This window comes from Nelumbo lutea, chromosome 8 (genome assembly GCF_056320005.1).
Source record: "Nelumbo lutea isolate HS-2025 chromosome 8, American lotus-T2T, whole genome shotgun sequence".
Taxonomy (NCBI): domain Eukaryota; kingdom Viridiplantae; phylum Streptophyta; class Magnoliopsida; order Proteales; family Nelumbonaceae; genus Nelumbo; species Nelumbo lutea.
Genome location: NC_142691.1, coordinates 57,961,945 through 57,982,141, shown reverse-complemented (window position 1 = coordinate 57,982,141; position 20,197 = coordinate 57,961,945). Strand labels below are relative to the sequence as shown.

The 20,197-nt window shown below is 44.8% G+C and overlaps 1 protein-coding gene across 18 annotated transcripts in view; it reads right to left on the bottom strand.

Annotated features, from left to right (window-relative positions):
* Positions 1 to 5,321: 5,321 nt before the first annotated feature.
* The window catches only part of LOC148844379 (folate synthesis bifunctional protein, mitochondrial-like), a 25,642-nt gene continuing 10,766 nt past the window's right edge, over positions 5,322 to 20,197 (bottom strand). For 8 of the 18 annotated variants that reach the window (XM_088957007.1, XM_088957005.1, XM_088957003.1 and 5 more), the window contains 2 exons: positions 7,570 to 7,658; positions 5,322 to 7,074 (listed from right to left, as the gene is read on the bottom strand). In XM_088957007.1, coding sequence (XP_088813133.1) covers positions 5,603 to 7,074; positions 7,570 to 7,636 — 1,539 coding nt within the window. In that variant the 5' untranslated portion in view covers positions 7,637 to 7,658 and the 3' untranslated portion in view covers positions 5,322 to 5,602. Of the gene's footprint in view, positions 7,075 to 7,259; positions 7,364 to 7,569; positions 7,659 to 12,246; positions 19,182 to 20,197 lie in introns of those variants that run through there. The other 10 variants (XM_088956996.1, XM_088956995.1, XM_088956993.1 and 7 more) reach the window with 5 other exon arrangements.

The following is a 20,197-nucleotide window of genomic DNA, read 5'->3' as shown; positions in this document are numbered from 1 at the left end:
GTGTAGTCAAAAGAGAGTAGAAGAAGTGTGATGAATTGTGTAGAGGGGGAGTCAGTTGCCTTAACTGTTCGGGGAAATTCAGATACAAATTTCGGAGGTGCTTTTAAGAAAGGTGACTCTCAAAAGAGAACAGATGATAAGAGTAAAACTTTGGTGCACTCACTGCCAGAAGACAAGACACACCAGAGATACATGTTGGGATCTCCATGGAAAAACCTAAATGGGCATAGGATTTGGGTAAGAAGTCAACACCTGATCAGGGCAAGAAACCAAGTCAGCAAAATCAGAAAAAGTATAACTCAGCTAATATGGCATCTCAAGAGACTAGTCCATTGGTAACTCAAGAGAGGCATCCCAGTCTTGATCCTAAGGAAGAAATTATCAACTCCTTTTATGACCATTTGGATTTGTATGGTAGGACTCTCCGCCAGATGGATTCTGGTCCTACTCCCTCTACCTCTTTCACGTCTACATCAGGTAATGTTACCACTGCCTTCCATGTGTCATCTCATACCACTGATTCTCCTTGGATTATTAACTTTGGAGCCTCAAACCACATGACCGATAAGTCAAATTTATTTCAGGCATATAACATTTTCTCTAGGAGAGATAAAGTGAGACTAGCTTATGGTTATTTCTCTACCATAATTGGCCAAGGCATCATACCTCTCCCACTCGGCCTTACCCTTTCTAATGTACTACATGTTCCAAAATTACCTATAAATTTGTTGTCCATTAGTAGTATTGTTCACTCCTTAAACTATCGTCACTTTCTTTCCATCTTCATGTGTGTTTCAAGATTTGGCCTCGGGGAAGATGATTGGTAGAGGAAGCATGGTGGATGGTCTCTACGTGTTGGAGAATAAAGCTGGTCTTGTGGCTACAGAATCCATGAGTTCGTCCAATGAGAGGCTTAGTCGTCTTGGTCATCTTTCTTTTGAGTGATTAAAAGTTATGTTCCCAAAGTTGTTTTGAGTCCTTGTCAGTGAGTCAATTATAGTGTCAGACATGTCAATTGAGTAAATATTATAGAAGTTCTTTTCCTTTGAGAAATAAAAGATCTGAATTTCCATTTCATATTGTTTATTCTGATGTTTGGAGCCCTGTTACTCTACCTACTAAGGCTGAATATAAGTACTTCATTACCTTGATTGATGATTACTCTAGATACAATTGGGTTTACCCTATGCGATCTAGAGATGAAGTGCCAAAAATTGTGAAAGACTTTCAACGCATGGTGTTCACTCAGTTCCAAACTGAAATCCATATCTTCCAGTCAGACAATGCGAAGGAATACCTCCATAGTGATCTCACGGAGTTTTTTGCTTCGAGTGGGTCACTTCAACGAAGCTCTTGTGCCAGGACACCCCAACAAAACAGTGTTGCTGAACGAAAGAACTGTCACCTTCTCGAAGTAGCTTGTGGCTTATTAATTCATATGAATTTGCCAAAACGTTTTTGGATGGATGCAGTTTTGTGTGCTACATACATCATCAACCATATGCCATCTCGGTTACTAGAGTATAAGGCCCCACATCAGCTTCTATTCCTACAGCTCCGTTGTCCACCATTCCGATGCGTGTTTTTGGGTGTCGTTGCTTTGTCCATAACTTGTCCCCTACTCGAGGTAAGCTTGATCCTCAGGCTATTCCTTGTGTTTTCCTTGGTTACCCTTTATCTCAAAAGAGGTATCGTTGCTATGATCCGACCTCTCGTAAGTACTATGTCTCCATCGATGTATCCTTCTTTGAGAATCAATCTTTCTTCTCGGTTTCTCCTCAGAGGGAGAGTAGGGTTGAGGAGAAACAGACAGCTCAAACTCAACTACATCCACTACCCGATCTTCCTCCATTCCGTGTCTTTTATCGCCGCCATAAAAGCTAACAAATTTCAAGAGCCGTGGAACCTAACACTATGCAACCAACATCACCGGATTCGCCAAAGTCAGATCCTTCTCATCAGCCAAGTACACTTGCTCCTATTGATATGCCTGTTCCTCTCAATGTTGATTCCCCTGTCATTAATGATCTTAATGTTCCTATTGCTAAGAGAAAGGATGTTAGATCTTGTACCTCTAATCATCCTATTTCTAATTTTGTGTCCTATGATCACATTTCACCTTCATTTTGTGCATTCCTCTCTTTTGTGGATAATGTCCCCATTTCTAAGAATGTGGCAGAAGCTTTATCCAAACCTGAATGCACAGATGCAATGTAGGAAGAAATTGATGGATTACACAAAAATGACACTTTGGAGTTGGTGGATCTTCCTAAAGGGAAGAAACCAGTGGGTTGCAAATGGGTGTTCATAGTGAAACACAAGGCTGATGGAACTGTTGAAAGGTACAAGGCTAGACTGATAGCAAGAGGTTTTACACAGGTATATGGAATGGACTATGCAGAGACTTTTGCTCTAGTAGCCAAGATGAACTCTATTAGGATTCTTCTTTCATTGGCAGCAAATCCTGACTGAGAACTTCACCAATTGGACATCAAAAATGCTTTCTTAAATGGTGACTTGGAAGAGGAAGTGTGCGTGACCCAACCTCTAGGTTGAAACAATCACCTCGGGCCTAGTTTAGTAAATTCCACTTAGCAATTCAACAGATGAGGTTCAAACAATGCTAGTCAGATCACATTCTATTTGTGAAAAAAGGTGAAGGGAAAATTGCAATTCCAATTGTATATGTGGATGACATAGTGACCACAGGAGATTGGGAAGCTGAAATACAGAGATAAAAAAAAATTCTTAACCATTCAATTTGAGATGAAAGATCTAGGCCCCTTACGTTATTTTCTTGGAATTGAAGTTGCCCGCTCTCACAAGGGCATCTTTATTTTCCAACAGAAATATGTACTAGATCTACTAGAAGATACAGGCAATTTTGGGGTAAAACCAATTGACTCACCAATTGAATCTAATCATAAGCTGGGAGACAGTCAGGGAGAATTTTTGAAAGATGTGAAGAAGTTCCAAGGACTTGTAAAGAGATTCTTGTATTTGTCTATGACCAAGCCTGATATTGCTTATGCAGTGGGTGTCCTTAATTAGTTCATGCACAATCCTAGGACAACTCACTTTGAAGCTACAGAAATGATCCTTAGATACCTCAAGTAGTTTCCTGGAGCTGGTTTGTTGTTCCAAAAACATGGACACTTAAAGGTGGAAGTATATACTGATGCCGATTGGGCATGGGCAGTTGATAACCGAAAGTCTACCAATGGGTATTGTACCCTTGTAAGAGGAAACCTGGTCACACGAAGAAGTAAAAAACAAAATGTGGTGGCTAGATCTAGTGCTGAAGCAGAATATAAAGCGATGTCTCATGGGGTTGCTGAAATCATGTGGGTAAGAAATCTATTAGGTGAACTGGGTTTTGTAGTGAACAACCCTATGTCACTCTACTATGACAATAAAGCTGCCATCAATATTGTTGTTAATTCAGTCCTGCATGATAAGACGAAACACATTGAAGTGGACAAACATTTTATTAGAGAGAAACTTGTAAATGGAGAAGTGTGTACTCCATATGTCAACTCAGAAGAACAACTTGCAGATATCTTCACCAAAGGTCTTCATCATGTGCGGAACAATGATTTGTATGACAAGTTGGGCATGATTGACATCTATGCTCCAACTTGAGGGGGAGTGTTGAAATAATTTAGTTATTTATGTTAGGGTCTGTTTGGCTAGTTAAAACCTTTTTTTTATTTTCTTTTATTGTACTTCACTTACAACAGGGGTACAAGTGTCTTTTCCCTTCTTATTTCTGTCGCCCTTTATAATATAATAGAAGTTGGTGCCGCCAATACTGTTCCATTGCTCCAAACCTTTTCTTCTTCCTTTCTTCCTTCTTCTCTTCTCTCTTCTTCCCTTCTCGTCTCTTCTTCATCATTTTTCAATCGGATTTATGGCCAAGAGTCCTCAAAAGCATCCATGGTATTTTGGTTTTCTGTTGTTGGAATGATGGAGAACCCTGTCTCCATTGAGAAAACAAGGTGACAAATTTTCGATAATGTAAAAATTCAAGCATTCCCCATAGGCAAATATATTTATCTACAGAAGAAGATAAATATTTTCCATGCATGCAAGTATTGACATAGTACGTAGACACATCCGAAGAAAAGGCACAGCTATCTCGAGTGCTTGGGCAACTTAGTCAATAATAAGCAAATCAAATTAAGAGTTGCCAGGCTTTTGAAAAAATGCATTGGTTGAAGTAATCATTGTTCACAATTTCCTCTAAACACAGTAAAAAGTCCCTATTTCCTATGGGGCAAAACAAAAACATTATGGAATATAAAAAATCCAAAATTTCTCTCAATAGTTCCCTAGTGTTTAAAAAACTAGTAAAATCAATGAAATTTTCAGTTTGTCATGTGAAAATATTTCCAAATTTTGACAAAATATCTGGGAAAGCTCACCAGTTTTCCAAAAGGCCCAAAACCAATTAGAAATAATCATGAGACGGAAAATTCTCAAATTTTTGCATAAAATTAAGAAAAAAGGCATTTGGCTTTATTGATTTCACTATTGAATCAACAACTTTACTTAGGTTTTCAGACTGTAAAGATATATCTAAAATTTTTAATTAAATAATTAATTCAAAAACTAGTCAACTCTTTATAATAATCACAAACTAATATAAATTATAGTAATACTTGCTTTATCTTAATTCAAGAAGTAAATAAAGTTGCAAAAACAATAAAGAATGGAAAAATAAAATGTAAGAGTCAGAATATAGTAGAGAAAATGTAGAAGAGAAAAGAGAAAGATTGGTGAAAGATTATCAGATCTGGGCAGTTGCCCTTTCATTCATATATTTATAGTTAGTCATTGCAAAATAGAAAATGATAAGTTTGCCCTGGCCTCCAGCCCTCAATAGTAATATACTAATATTTGATAAGGTGTCAGAATTTATGACAGTAATAAAACACTATTCTTCTGAACTGCAAATATTCCAAAAGAATTAAATCCCCAATTTCAGCTTAAATATGGTTATGAAAATATTTATTGCATTAGTTACACTTGAATCAAAGAAGCAAGATGCAAAATATACATGTGAAAGTTTCCATGGTTAAGTAAATTATAAGCCAAATGTGCTCCCATTAAAATAACAATACGAGTATTTAGCACAATTTGGACTTGAGAAATTAAAACGTTGCACACCTCTAATGGTTTTGAAAATGGACAAGAAGTCCTTTTAAACAAATTCAAGAACCATCCAGGACTTCTAAGCAATTGAATGTGACAGAATAATTTAAACTGGATTTATGAATAATGAAATGATGGTACAGCTACAAGATGATACAAAAAAAAAATTGCACGAGAAAGAAACCAAGCTGCAATTTTTTCCTTTTCCTATTTCAGGTTCAGTGAATTATCAAAGGTAATGCCAAATGCACCTTTGTCTACATTGAATCAACATATTTTACATCTCTTCTAGCTTTGGTTTCTACATGCCATCAAAACCAAGGCTATCTCATTAACAAAGGATTGGATGACAATGGGTGGTAGGTACATAATCTTAGTAAAGATTGATGGTAAACAGATAGAGATGGTGGCAGCTCGCCTAGCTCAATAAACCAACATTAGAAAATATTTACATCATGTGTGGGCCCCTTTTTTGCTTCAACAAGGCATCGCAGAGCCTTGCAGCATCCAAGTTATCCCCAACATTATGTACTCTTATAATGTTTGCACCAGCCAAAATCCCAGCAGTGACAGCAGCAACAGTTGCAGGGTCTCTCTCAGAGGCATCTGGGCGATTGCAAATCTCACCTAAAAACCTCTTTCTGGAAGGTCCAATTAAGATAGGAGCATGAGAAACGGCCAAACTCTTCATCGCAATCTCTCCTCGAATGGTTGGTAGACCCATGAGAATTTCCAAATTGTGTTCAGTTTTCTTTGAGAATCCAATTCCAGGGTCAATAATAATCCTCCAAGCTGGCACACCTGACAACTCTGCTTCTCTAGCCTGCATATATAACTCAGAAGCAACCTGCTTACATAGGTCTTCGTAATGTAGATTTTCACTATTCTGCATGGTACATGGATCCCCTCTCATATGCATTACAACATAAGGAACCCCAAGAATTGCAGCAACGTTAAGCATGCTGGAGTCTAACTTCCCACCAGATACATCATTGATAAGATGAGCACCTTTGCTGACTGCTTCAGATGCAACTTTTGAATAAAAAGTATCCACAGATAATAACTTCCCTTCTATCTCTGGTATTTCCAGAACAGCTTCTAGGACAGGTACTAATCTATCTAGTTCTTCTTCTACTGAAATCCTAGAAGCAAATGGACGTGTGGATTGGGCACCAATATCAATAATATCTGCCCCTTCTGAGATCATCAAGCGAACCTGAGAAACTGCTGTCTCTACAGACTGAAACTTTCCTCCATCACTGAAACTATCCGGAGTCAGGTTGAGAACACCCATGACATGGGTTTTCTTTGACCAGTCCCACAACTGATTTCCAATAGGTAAAACCCGCCTCAGTCCTTCCTTTCCACTGAGGGAGTCACCACCAAGTTTCTTCCATAATTCAAAAAGCCCTCCAGTTTGTTTTGAAAAAGAATGCCAGCTCGCAACCATATCACTATCTATGGCAGAACCCAGTAGATCTATTAGTGGGGCCACTACAAAGGGTCTTTCCCAAATTCTTTCATGTGGAACATTAAGAACCTCAGAAATGATATTGAACTTCCCATAGAACAGTATATCTAAGTCAATTGACCTTGGGCCATACCTTATTCCATCAATTCGACCCATATCTTTCTCAATTTTCTTAAGCACACTCAACAGTTCATGGGGCCCCAGTTTTGTTATGCCTCTAACTGCAGAATTGAGAAAGAGGGGCTGATTGGTCACATATGCAGGCTCTGTTTCATATAAACACCCATGTCTTGTGATCTGAATCCCTGACATCTTCATCAACCGTATAGCTTCATTAAAATTATGAAGTCTATCACCCACATTGCTTCCCAAGGCGATAACTACTTCTTCCTCTGGAGTATGGACTTCCACTGCAGCATCTGAGGAGAAATGGAGAAAAGGAGATATTGCTGCAAAGGAGGAAATAAAGATGTTAGCAGAATAGCTTGGAGATCTCTTTTTCTGCTTTCTAATATTGTTTTATTTCAATATTTCTACAAATTGTCAATGGTCTTCTGCATCTTATGTTATCATGCAGTAAAATCCATAGACAAAGCACTGGAGAAAAAACTCCATTTCACATCACATGCCTCACCATTGATGGGTCCCATCTGCAGATATCCTATACCAAAATCTGCAACCTTCAGATGATTCATGACTGTACCATCAATTAATATGGAACCCAGCAACTGGTGTGTCCTGTACATTTGAATGATTGCCTCGTAAGTGATTTGCAATCAGTAAAATGGCCCCTTGCAATCAAGTAGACTTGCTGCCAAAAATTCTACATTATATCCTCAGTGTTAATAAAATGATATATAGATGACAACTTTCCAGGGTCTAGGTGTCTAATACATCACACTTTACATTAAGATACACAAATCATTAAAATAAATGGAGATTACCCATACAACACTTGGTGATTCCTTTAAACCCATGTTTAATGGGATTTATTTGCTTGAAAACAAGCATGCTGCTAGTGGTTCTCTATGTCCTGAAACAAAAGTAATAGTTGTTTAAGATTCAAAATTTACTCAGTGCTGCTACTTGCGCTGTGGAAATAATGCATTTAACTCAAACCTTATAAAATTGTTCTGATATGATTATAACAACTATTAAAAATTATGTAATACCCAGCGTGAGGATGCAAAGAACAAAGGGCTTACACCTTTATTCACAGACACAGATGGGTTCCTTAAAAACTGCACCACTTTCCAGAAAATCAGAGATAATAGCAACATATTTAAGCAAAACATGGACACTTTGGGTGTTTTAGATTCTATTAGTAAGATGAGTGTGAGCATTGGAAGATGGCTCACTTGGGCTGGAAATGGAGTCGCCACCCATCATTTGAAAGAATTTGAGGTGATGGGGCCTCCGAGAATGATTTTTTAAAACATTTTGGTCCGATAGTGACTCCAAAGCCCAAGGCACTGGCTACACCAGTCCAGGTAAGACTCATGGGAGAGAGAAGGGGTTAGGCACCCCTCTCCCGGGTCCAATAGGTGGGACCCACATGGGGTTCCAAAGAAAACAAATTAAAAGAAGTGTCTCCCTCAACAAAACCGAAGTAAATGTAGAGAGATAAAACCACTTGAGAAATACGAGTTTCTAATGGTGCCCAAAGAGAGATTGTTCACTATAAAATAAAATAAAACTCAAGTCCAACCTTAAAGAAATTCCTTTGAACTTAAAGAAATTCCTCTCCTAAATAATAACTTCACTTGCTCCAACCTTCAATCTAGGCCATTTTGCTCTAAGTTGGACAGATTTTTGTTCTCAACAGATTGGGAGGAACATTGGGGTAATCTAACTTCTAGAGCTCTTCCAAGACTTACTTCAGACCACTGGCCTATAGTGTTGGTTAAGGAAGAAATGAGAGGAGATGGTCCTACCCTATTCAGGTTTGAAAATATGTGGTTGGCTCATCGGGGTTTTATTAAGACGATCATAGAGTGGTGGGAGCGAGCTAACCCGGCAGTTGAATGGGAGGGAATGAAGTTCCACAAGAAACTCCAATACTTAAAATCACAATTAAAGGAGTGGAATAGGCTAGAGTTTGGAAGAATAGAAGAGAGAAAACAAGTGTTGATGGAGCAGATTGAGGATTTGGACATGATGGAAGAGAGAGGCTCCTTTGGAGAGGAAGAAAGGAAGTTGAGATGGGTGTTGAAGAGGCAGATGGAGGACATCCTGATTAAGGAGGAAATCAGCTGGAGACAGAAATCCAGGTGTAAGTGGCTCAAGGAGGGAGACAGAAACACTAGGTTCTTCCATTCAGTGGCAAATGGGACGAGAAAGAAGAATTTCATCTCTAGTTTGGAAGTTGAAGGAGAAGTGTTGTCCCACCAAGTAGAAATTGCAGAGGCTCTAGTTAACCACTTCAAATCTATTCTTAGAAAACCTCTGAATGGAAGAGTGGTTGGAGGGATTGGATTGGCCGACTCTAAGTGCAGAGAAGAGAGAATGGTTAGAAAGGACTTTTGATCTAGAGGAGATAAAGGAAACAGTATTCTCAATGGATAGGACAAAAACTCCGAGTCCAGATGGCTTCACAATGGCCTTTTACCAGGACTGTTGGAATATACTAGAGAATGATCTTAGATCAACTTTTGAGGAGTTCCATAGAAGAGGAATAATAAATCCGGTTATGAACTCAGCTTTCATTGCTTTGGTCCCAAAGAAGAAGGAGGCTTCTCAACCAAAGGATTTTAGACCTATCAGTCTAGTTACTAGCTTGTACAAAATTATTGCTAAAGTGTTGTCTCTTAGGATGAAGAAGGTGCTTCCCTCTATTAATGCACCCAACCAAGGTGCCTTTGTGGAAGGAAGACAGATCACCGATCAGATTCTCATTGCAAATGAGAGCTTTGAGAGCTTTAGGAAGTCAAAGAAGAAGGGTGTGGTCTGTAAATTGGACTTGGAGAAGGCTTATGACTTGGTTGATTAGTCTTTCTTGTTGGAGCTTTGGTTTTGGAGGTAGATGGTGTAAGTGGATTTGGGGTTGTGTCAGGACTTGTCACTATTCTATCCTGGTAAACGGCATTGTGGTTAACTTCTTTCCTACATTGAGAAGCCTAAGACAAGGAGATCCCCTTTCCCCTTTTCTTTTCACCCTGATTGCTGATGTTTTTAGGAGATTGATCCATAGAGCTGACTCGAGGAATCTGATAAAAGGGTGGAGAGTAGGAAGGGAGGATGTTCTGTTAACACATCTACAGTTTGCAGATGACACAATTCTGTTTTGTGAAGGAGAAAACATTAATTGGATCCGGAATCTAAAGTTGGCAATACATCTCTTTGAACAGATTTCTAACCTCAAGGTGAACTTTGATAAGAGTTGTGTGGTGGGAGTGAATGTGGATGTAAGGGACCTAAGGGAATATGCAGGGGAGCTAGGATGTGCAATCTCGGACTAACCCTTGACATACTTGGGCCTCCCTTTAGGAGACAATCTTAAGAATGTAAGCTTCTGGAATCCGGTAGTGGAGAGGTTTGAGAAGAGGCTAGCGGCTTGGAAGAGAAATTATCTTTCTCTAGGTGGGAGAGCCATTCTTATTAGGTCTACCCTAGCTAACCTACCTGTCTACTATTTTTCAGTGTTTAAGATACCCTCAAAGGTTTAGTTTTTTTGTGGGAGCCCGGAGAGGAGAAGAGAGATCATAGGGTGAGTTGGGTTGTGGTTATTAGGTGTAAAAAACTAGGAGGTCTTGGGATTGATAACTTCAAGAAAAGGAATATGGCTCTGCTAGGAAAATGGTTGTAGAGGTTTTCAGTGGAAAGGGATAAATTGTAAACTAAGATTGTGGCTAGCATACATGGGATGGAAGACAATGGTTGGGATCCTGGAATTTTGGCAAGGGTCATAGTTGCTTCTCCTTGGAAATCCATTCACAATCGGCTTCCCGTCTTCTCCCCTTGGATAAGGTATGGTCTAAACTCTGGTAACCGAATAAAATTTTGGGAACAACTTTGGATTGGGGATTCTCCTCTGAAGGACCAGTTTCCTTCATTGTATGCTCTATCAGATTTGAAAAATGAACCTATTCCTCTTTCTTGGTTCCTTCAGACTCCACTTATGGCTTTGGTGGAACCTAGGCCTGCATAGGGCAATTAGGGATATAGACTTTGATAGCTTGGTATCTTTGCTTGCCTCCTCCCTTGAGAACGTTTTCCTAAATCCTACTAACAAAGACACTAGATTTTGGACTCCTTCTAGCTTTGGTACTTTTTCTTGTGCCTCGCTTTTTGAAACCCTAACTCAGCCTCCTGTCCCCTTTGGGTTGTCCTTTCCTGCCAAAGAAATTTGGAGCAGGCATATTCCTCCTCAAGTTGGCTTTTTTTGTTGGGAAATTTTCTTGGAAAGAATTAACATATTTGACTTACTTCAAAGAAAGAGACCCAACTATTGTCTACTTCCTAATAGATGTGCTCTTTGTAAAGCCGATGGGGAATCCGGCTACCACCTCTTTGTAAGGTTGCTAAAACTGTTTGGGAGAGGGTTTTCTCCCACTTTGGGTGTTCTTAGATTCTTCCGGAGAGTGTCCAAAGGTTGTTCTCTCCTTCTTTCTTCAAATGGCCTAAGAAGCAAGGGAAGACTATGTGGAGGAGTATTAGGGCAGCAGTGTGCTGGTCATCATGGGAAGAAAGAAATTCAGGTAAAGAACCCCGGAAGAACTGTTAGACCTAATCCTTTTAAGGGCTGCCCACTGGCTAAAATCTTTGGAGTTGCTCTCAGACTTTCCTGTGGATGGCTTGCTAAGAAACTGGAAAGAGATTGCTTCCACTACTAGATCCAAGAGGACTCTTTGTCCCTCTTGGTCCCCTCCCCCCCTCGGGTTTCATTAAGTTGAACTTTGACCGCAGTAGTGCAAGGAATCTAGGACCCTCTAGGATTGGAAGTGTTTTCAAGAATGAGGAAGGGGTTGTTATTGCTCTATTTTCTGGCCCTATTGGAGAAGGTGACTCTCTTAGGGCTGAGATCTTTGCAGCGCTTGAAGGAATTCGAAGAGCAAGGGAATTAAATGTCAACCGATTGATCCTGGTAGGTGATTCGAAGAGGTGGTTAACTAGTTGAAGAAAGAGGACAGTGGTTTGTGGAACTTTAACAATGAAAAGAAGCAGTTCTTATGGATGTGTAGGGACATCGAGATCCAATACAGCTGGGTGAAGAGGAGTGCCAACTCATTTGTGGATGGGTTGGCCAAGCAAGGGGTGAATAGGGAGTCTATTTTTTGGGCTAGTTTTTAATTTTTTCTCTATGTATTCTCTTTGTATTCTGTATTTGGGGAGCTAAGATAATTTATCTCCCCTCTTGTATACATTCTCCCTCTTTTCTCTTAATTTAATGAAGTTGGTGTTATTGAACAAAATAAAGTAAAATAAAATTCAAGTACGGTGATGAGACATAACTACAGGTGTGATTACCAAGTGGCCTAAGATAGATAATAAAGCAAAACAAAACAAAGAAAATTCATGTAATAAAAACTAATGTCACTAAGTGAAGCTAAATCATAAGCATAGAAGAGTGAGCAAACCAAACATACAAGGTGATGAAGGAAGAGTGAGCAAACCAAACATACCTCGTAATTACGCAACACATGGCAAAGGCAACAACTGGGCACAACAGCGCACCTAAGGCGCGAAGGAACCAGCGGTCCGAACTACCTATCAGCAGTCCGAACTCAGTACCGGGAACCCGAACTCATCCTTAGGCCCCGAGCCAAACCCGAACTGGCCTGCCTTATAGTAGTTCAGGACACACCTCACCGAACTGGCCTGTCTTATAGCAGTTCGGGACAAACCTCACCGAACTGACCTGCCCTATGGCAGTTCGGACATACCTCCGAACTCAAGACTTCGCCTCGCTCACTACTCCAGCGCTTCGCCTCCAGAACGCCAAACTAAACAAACCATACTATGCCTTACACCGAGGAAGTTCGTAACCAGGGGCGGCGCACCTGACTGACTTGGGATCTGACGCTTGACAGCCACACTTCAAACGGCCACCTACCACCGCCACCTGACACCGCCATCTCCAGTTACAGAGACGGCTTTGACAAGGAGCAGTGGCGGTTCTGTCCCAGCAGAAAGGATGACACCCAAACTGGCAAAAACACAGAAGTAATCATACCCGACCTGACAGAGGCCTCAGAGTGAGTGCGCGAAGTGGTTATAAAAGGCCCCCTACCCCCAACAACAAGGTATGTGAACTTCGCACCATCTGGTCTTTATCTTGCCTTTGAGAGAATACTAACTTGAGCTTCGGAGTTATCTCACCGGGTTCCCCCCGGAGTTCCCTCATCTTCTCCGTTTCAGGCTCCCCGTTGCTCCAGTCAGAGACAAGATCTTTGACAGTTAGGACCGGCCGGATTGCGCACCATCAATTGGCGCCGTCTGTGAGAACGTTTCTAAAAGCCTCCCTCTAAATCTCTCTTACCTCCCTTACCTACTCTTCTTCCAAAAAACTCCAACACCCATGGCTTCCTCCAACAATGTCGGACGTGGCACAGAAACAAACACCACCAGGGAACAACTCCAAGTTCCCGTGGTGTGCATCGGGTAGTTCACCATCCCTCTTTCAGTGGATGGGATCCCCAGCCTGAATGCGCCACAAGCAGTGGCGCCCCTGAACCCCTTCCTGCCTTGAATGTCCCTCTTCCGCTCCCCATCGAAGCAACCTTTGCTGAACCAACTGTTGTCCCACTAGCAACTCGCCAGAACTAGCTGGACGACCTAATGCAATGCATGCGGGCAATGCAAGCCTAAATGCAACAATTCCAGCATCATCAACTCTAGCAGCACCAGGTACTACACCACCTCTCCCAACACCATTATCAGCAGCAGTTCCCTCAGCTACCCCTAAACCAGTCACTACTTCCACCTCGGCACCCTGTTCCGAGGACGGTTAAGGCCTCCCCTCAAGGTGGACGCCCTCACCGAGGAGAAGCTTCCCAACTCCAGAACCCCCCTAATAGTCAGGCCTCATCCCCAGGCCGAAAGCAAAGAAAAGTTACCCCCGCCTCGCAGCTCGCAGGTGGGTCGGGCTCCTCGCCCACAAAGTATGCACCTCGGCGCTCCAAACCTGAGTTCCCACTCATGGAGAACTGGTTCAGCGCCCTAGCAGCGGACCAACATTCCGGGCCCATCGAGCTCGACAACACGGAGGCCAGCAGCGCCAGCACCAGGCCCGCTCAACGAAGGCGCCGACGAAGTTGCCGAACTGCTACCCGTGTCCTACCCGAGCTCAAAGGCAAGGAAGAGACGAGCTCGGATGAGGTAAAAACTATCCCAATTGTCTCGATCCCTTCCCCCCCGCACCAGAACTCCTGGCAATCCCCATGCCCAGAGACTTCAAGCTTCCATCTTTGGACAAGTATGATGGGTCCTTTGACCCCAACGACCACGTCGATGCTTTCCAGTCACAAATGCACCTCGCTTGGGCCAGCGAGTCATGCATGTGCATGGCCTTCACCACCACCTTCAGGGGGGTGGTCCGCACCTGGTACCGGAACCTAGCCCCCAGCTCAATAAGAAGCTGGACCCAGTTCGTGCAGGTCTTCACTGCACACTTCGTTACCAACAAGCGGTGCCCCATGACCGAGGAAAGCATCTTCGGAGTAGTCCAGAGGGAAGGAGAATCCATCCAGAGCTACATCAAGCGGTTCAATGAAGCATGCTTACAGATATCGCGTCTAGATCCCGCGGTACAGCTCGCGACGGCCAAGAGAGGGGTAACGCACAAAGAGTTCAAATGGCACATGGTGGCTAGCCAGCCCACGACCGTGGCCAATTTCCTCAAGCTCGCAAACAAGTTCATGAGAACCAAGGAAAAAATCAATCAAAGAACCGAAGGCGGGGTCGAGAAAAGAAAAAGGGAAGGTGAACCCTCCAATCCAGGCGACAGAAGAAGCCAGGCCCGAGAGGCGAAGCCAAGCCAACCATCCCGAGCTCCCTTAGCAGTTCGGACGGATTACACGCCGTTGAACACAAGGCGGACCGAGATCTTGATGACGATCAAGGACGCCCCCTACGTGAAGTGGCCACCTCGCCTAAAGAGTAATCCAAACAAGAGAAATAAAAATCTATACTGTAGTTTCCATAGAGATCACGGTCATAGTACCGAACAATGTAATAATCTTCGGGACGAGATAAAGGGACTCATCCATCGCAGATACTTGAGAAATTTTGTACAACATAATGATAATAATAATAAGGCAGGTCGGCAAGGGGAGCACGGAAAGGATGCCCCCGAATCCAGTAGCAGACCGGCCAAAGCCTTGCCGCGACCTCCTCCAAAAGAAAGGCCAATCCGAGGAACCATCCATGTGATAGTGGGTGGTTCGGTTGTAGCAGGGTGCACTTCGGCAGCAGCACGGACGTCAGTTCGCGAGGCAGCCCGAGAAGAACATAACCCTCCAAAGAGGCCGAAGACGGAAGAACCGATCTTTTTCACGGAAGACGACGCGCAAGGTGTCCACTATCCCCACGATGACGCGCTCGTCATAAAACTAAGGATCAGCGACTTCGAAGTCCAGCGCGTACTTGTGGACTCAGGTAGTTCGGCGGACATCCTCTTCAAGTCGGCATTTGACCAACTACAGTTGTAGAGAAGCGAGTTGAAGCCCACAAACACTCCTCTAGTGGGCTTCAGCGGAGAGGAAGTCATGCCCCTGGGGAAGATTACGTACCTGTGGAAGTCGGCACGTGGCCTTGCGCGGTCAGACTCAACCACGATTTTCTGGTGGTCGCGACCCCCTCCCCATACAATGCCATAATAGGGCGGCCAATTACGCATATTCTACGGGCAGTGGTCTCCACCTACTATCTGGTAATGAAGTTCCCAACGGACTTCGGTGTGGGGGTAGCACGGGGCGACCAACTTGAGTCCCGCAAATGTTACGTTGCCGCCCTGAAGGGAAAAACCAAGGCAGCCGACAACCTCGAACTGGAGCGGCCTACGGAGCAGGGTGAGGAACGAGCTTCGCCCACAAGGGAAACGGTCGTGATCCCGACCTCGGCTGCAGACCCGGCTAGAACGTTACAGATTGGCGCTTCCGTCAAAGAGCCTCTACGAACTGAACTGGTGAGTTTCTTACTTCAAAATTTAGATATTTTTGCATGGTCCGTGGCGGATATGCCCGGTATTGACCCAGGCCTTATAACTCACAAACTTAACACTGACCCTGTAGTCAGACCCATTAGACAGAAGAAATGCAACTTAGCCCCGGGGCGCTGGAGGGCGGTCGACAAAGAGGTCGAAAAGCTCCTCGCAGCGGACTTCATAAGGGAAGTTCATTACCCGAGCTGGGTAGCCAACCCGGTGCTGGTGAAAAAAGCAAATGGCAAGTGGTGCATGTGCGTCGACTACACCGACCTGAACCGCGCTTGCCCAAAAGACTACTTCCCCCTGCCCCGAATTGACCGCCTAGTGGACGCGACCTCGGGACGAGCTGCTAATTGGACGCCTACTCAGGCTATAACCAAATCAAGATGGACCAGTCCGATGAGGAAAAAACCAGCTTCATTACCGAGTTCGGCCTGTACTGTTACAAGGTCATGCCCTTCGAACTAAAGAATGCTAGGGCGACCTTCCAAAGACTTGTAAATAAGCTTTTTTGGCCCTTAATTGGCACGAAAATAGTGTTATGTAAACGGCATGGTCGTCAAAACGCAGTTCTCACAGGAATTAATAAAAGACTTAAATTCTGTCTTCCAAATTCTGCGTCAATATAGCATGAGACTGAACCCAAACAAATGTGTTTTCGGTGTCACATCGGGTAAGTTTCTAGGGTACATTGTCAACCGGCGAGGTATTGAGGCCAACCCGGACAAAATAAAGGCCATCTTAGATATGAGACCACCCCGAAAAGTAAAAGAGGTTTAGAGGCTAAACAGTCGCATAGCCGCCCTCAATCGCTTCATGTCCAAATCGGCAGACCGCTGCCTGCCTTTCTTTAAGGCAATCAAAGGCAAAGGGTTTGAATGGACCCGAGATTGCCAACTCGCGTTCGACGAGCTAAAGACCTACCTCACCACTGTGCCAACCTTAGTCAGGCCCGAGGAGGGCGAAGTCTTACAACTGTACCTCTCGACGAGCGACGAGGTGGTTAGTTCGGTACTAATAAAGGAAGTAGATCGGGTCCAGCAGCCCGTCTATTATGTTAGCAAAATTCTGCAGGGAGCAGAGGCGAGATACCCGCAGATAGAAAAGCTAGCATACGCACTAGTAATTGCAGCTCGGAAACTCCGCCCATATTTCCAGGCTCACCCCGTCGTCGTCTTGACTGACGAACCTCTGAGACAAGTCTTACTCAAGCCCGAGGTTTCCGGTCGGCTGACGAAGTGGGCCATCGAGCTCAGCGAGTACGACCTCCGGTACAAGCCACGGACTGCCATTAAGGCCCAAGCCTTGGCAGATTTTATCGTCGAGTGCACATTCAACCTCGAAGCCCCTGGGCCGGTTGAGCCCGAGATCCCCAGTTCGGGTGAACCCGGAGCTCCCAAGACAATAGAGTCTGAACCCCGTGTAGTAGCCAGTGTGGCATCTCTCCTGGTTAGGCCAGGCGCGAACTGGGATGAGGAGCCCTGGATCCTTCATGTAGATGGCTCCTCGAACCAACAGGGCAGCGGGGCCGGAATAGTCCTATGCGGCCCAAGTGGCACAAAATTGGAATACGCACCACGCTTTGAGTTCGCGGCATCCAACAACGAGGTAGAGTACGAGGCACTGATAGTCAGGCTGAACTTAGCGTGAAAGGTAAGAGCAAAGCACATAGTCATTTGCAATGATTCCCAGCTCGTGGTCAACCAGGTTACGGGCGAGTACGAAGCACGCGAGCTCTCAATGATCGCATACTTGGCGAAAGTAAAAGCAGCTCTGCTCAACTTCCAATCACACTTCATCAGGCAAATCCCAAGGTCAGAGAACACTGAGGCCGACGCCCTATCCCGGTTAGCCAGCACGAGTCAAAACACCATGAGAACAGTGTACATAGAGGACTTACCTCGGCCTAGCATTCTCGGTGGGGCAGAGGAGGTCGCTCCCGTCCTTGAAGCAAAGCCGAGCTGGATCGACCCACTCGCGAGCTTCTTGCTTAATGGAACCCTCCCTGCGGACCGCAATGCAGCCAAGAGGGTGCAGCGCCAAGCAGCCAAATACGTCATGATAGACGAACGGTTGTACCGATGGTCCTACACGCTCCCCTACTTGTGTTGCCTGCGACCTGCCGAAGCCGAGCTCGTACTCCGCGACACTCATGAAGGTCTATGCGGCAGACACCTGGGGGTAGAGCCCTCGCCCAAAAGGCACTTCGACAAGGATACTATTGGCCAACAATGAAGACAGAAGCTGTCGAGCTCGTTAGAAAATGCGACAAGTGTCAGAAGCATGCCAACATCTACCATCAGCCTGCTTCCGACCTCAAATACCTCACCATCCCATGGCCCTTTGCGCAATGGGGCATCGACCTCCTGGGGCCTTTCCCGCCAGCAATAGGTGGGAGAACGTTCCTAGTGGTGGCAGTAGATTACTTCACAAAATGGATAGAAACTGAACTTCTGGCAACAGTTACAGCCCGAAACATACAGAACTTCTTTTGGAAAAGCATAGTATGTCGCTTCGGGCTACCTCGGGTACTGATCTCCGACAACGACAAATAGTTCGAGGATATCAAGTTCCAAGAATGGTGTCAGAATATGGGAATTCGTCAGAACTTCACATCGGTCGCACACCCGCAGGCAAACGATCAGACAGAAGTAATGAACAGAGCCATCCTGCGCGGACTAAAAGCACGACTAGACCGAGCTAAAGGGTTGTGGGCAGACGAGCTACCAAGTGTTTTATGGGCTCACCGGACTACAGAAAAAACCGCCACGGGAGAGACACCCTTTAACCTCACCTACGGCACTGAAGCGGTAATCCCAGCGGAAATAGAAATACCTACACTGTGACTAGAAGCATACGACGATCAGACAAACGGAAACGAGTTGTGTACCAACCTCGACCTACTGGACGAGGTAAGAGACCTCGCGCACATCCATACAGCGGCCTACCAGCAACAAGTAGCTCAGTACTACAACGCCAGAGTAAAGAAGCGAAGCTTCCGGGTCGGCGACCTGGTTCTCCGTAAGATTATGGTGCTCGAACCCAGCGTGGACAAACTTGGACCAAATTGGGAAGGGCCCTACAGAGTGAAAAGAGCGCTCGAGGGGGCATACGAGCTCGAAACCTTAGAGGGCAAACAAGTACCCCGAGCGTGGAACATCGCCAACTTAAGGCGATACTACCTATAGACCACCAAGCAAAGTGGACGAAGACTCAGGCGAAGCGAAGACTAAGTATTAAACATCGAAATAGGTCGCGCGAGGGCAATAACCCGGGCGAGAAACAGATCGGGCATATTATTAGTTCGGCAAATATGCCAGTTCGGGAGAAAGAACAACCAACACTTAACCAAGAAGAAAAATCCATTCCATTGCAATATACAGAAGAGTACATTCAAAAAAAAAAAAAGAAAAATTTTTCACAAGCTCGGAGCTACTTCTTCGTCATCAGAAGGCACTTCAATGACACCCGAAGGTCCTACCTCGCCCTCGGAATCTGGCTCGCCATCAGCAGCGTTGGCCATCTCCTGAGTTATACGCGAAGTGGATATGGCACTAATGTTGAGCTCGGGGTATGTGTTCCGGATCATCCACCGACTCAGTTTGAATCCCCTTCTGTAAGAATCCACCATCAGGTCGTCAAAGCGCGGCGAAGCGATGTAGTCATCAATGGCCTTCTTCTTGGCATCTTCGATGCCTTGGGAAAAGATCTGCGTTTTCTCCCTTATGTCCTCCTGAAGGTATTCGACCTGATGCTGCAAATCCAGCCTCAGGTCCGCCATATGCTTCACAACCACCCCCATGGCCTCGGCATCCCTCTGAGACCTCGCCTGTCTAGCCATAGCAGCACGAGCAGCCTCCTCAGCAGCATAAGGAGTCGCCTCAGCAGCTCGGGTAGTTGCCTCGGCAGTATGAAGAGCTTCTTCGGCAGCTCACGTCTGCCTCGAGCTCCTCTCCACCTGGGCCGCTAAGGTGTGAATAGAAGAGTTCACCTACCAAAAGGAACAAATGATGAAGTCACAAGAGGGATAAAAACAAAGAGGACCGACAAGAAATTTGACTCACCACCATAGCATGAGTTGCGGCACGACAGGCGATCTGATTCCAGGGAAGATCGGTCCACGCCGCGATCTCCTCGGGGAAAGTAGCCTCCCTACTCTTCCGAAGAGCGCAGTTCGGCGACAGCACGATCCCGAACTCCCCTTGAGCTCCCGAGCCTAAGGGCTCAGCTCGCGTATGAGCGGACCTAGAGTAAGCGGGAGCTCTAGAGTAAGCAGGGGCACCCGTGAGTTGTCTCGGCATAAGGAGCCCCTGCCGCTTCCTGCATTGAAGGAGCCACCTCAGGCTCCTTGGGCGGATCTGATGTATAGTCTGGAACTTGAGGCTCCACATCCTAGGGCAGCTCAGCACGAGTTCGCTTGGCGACCC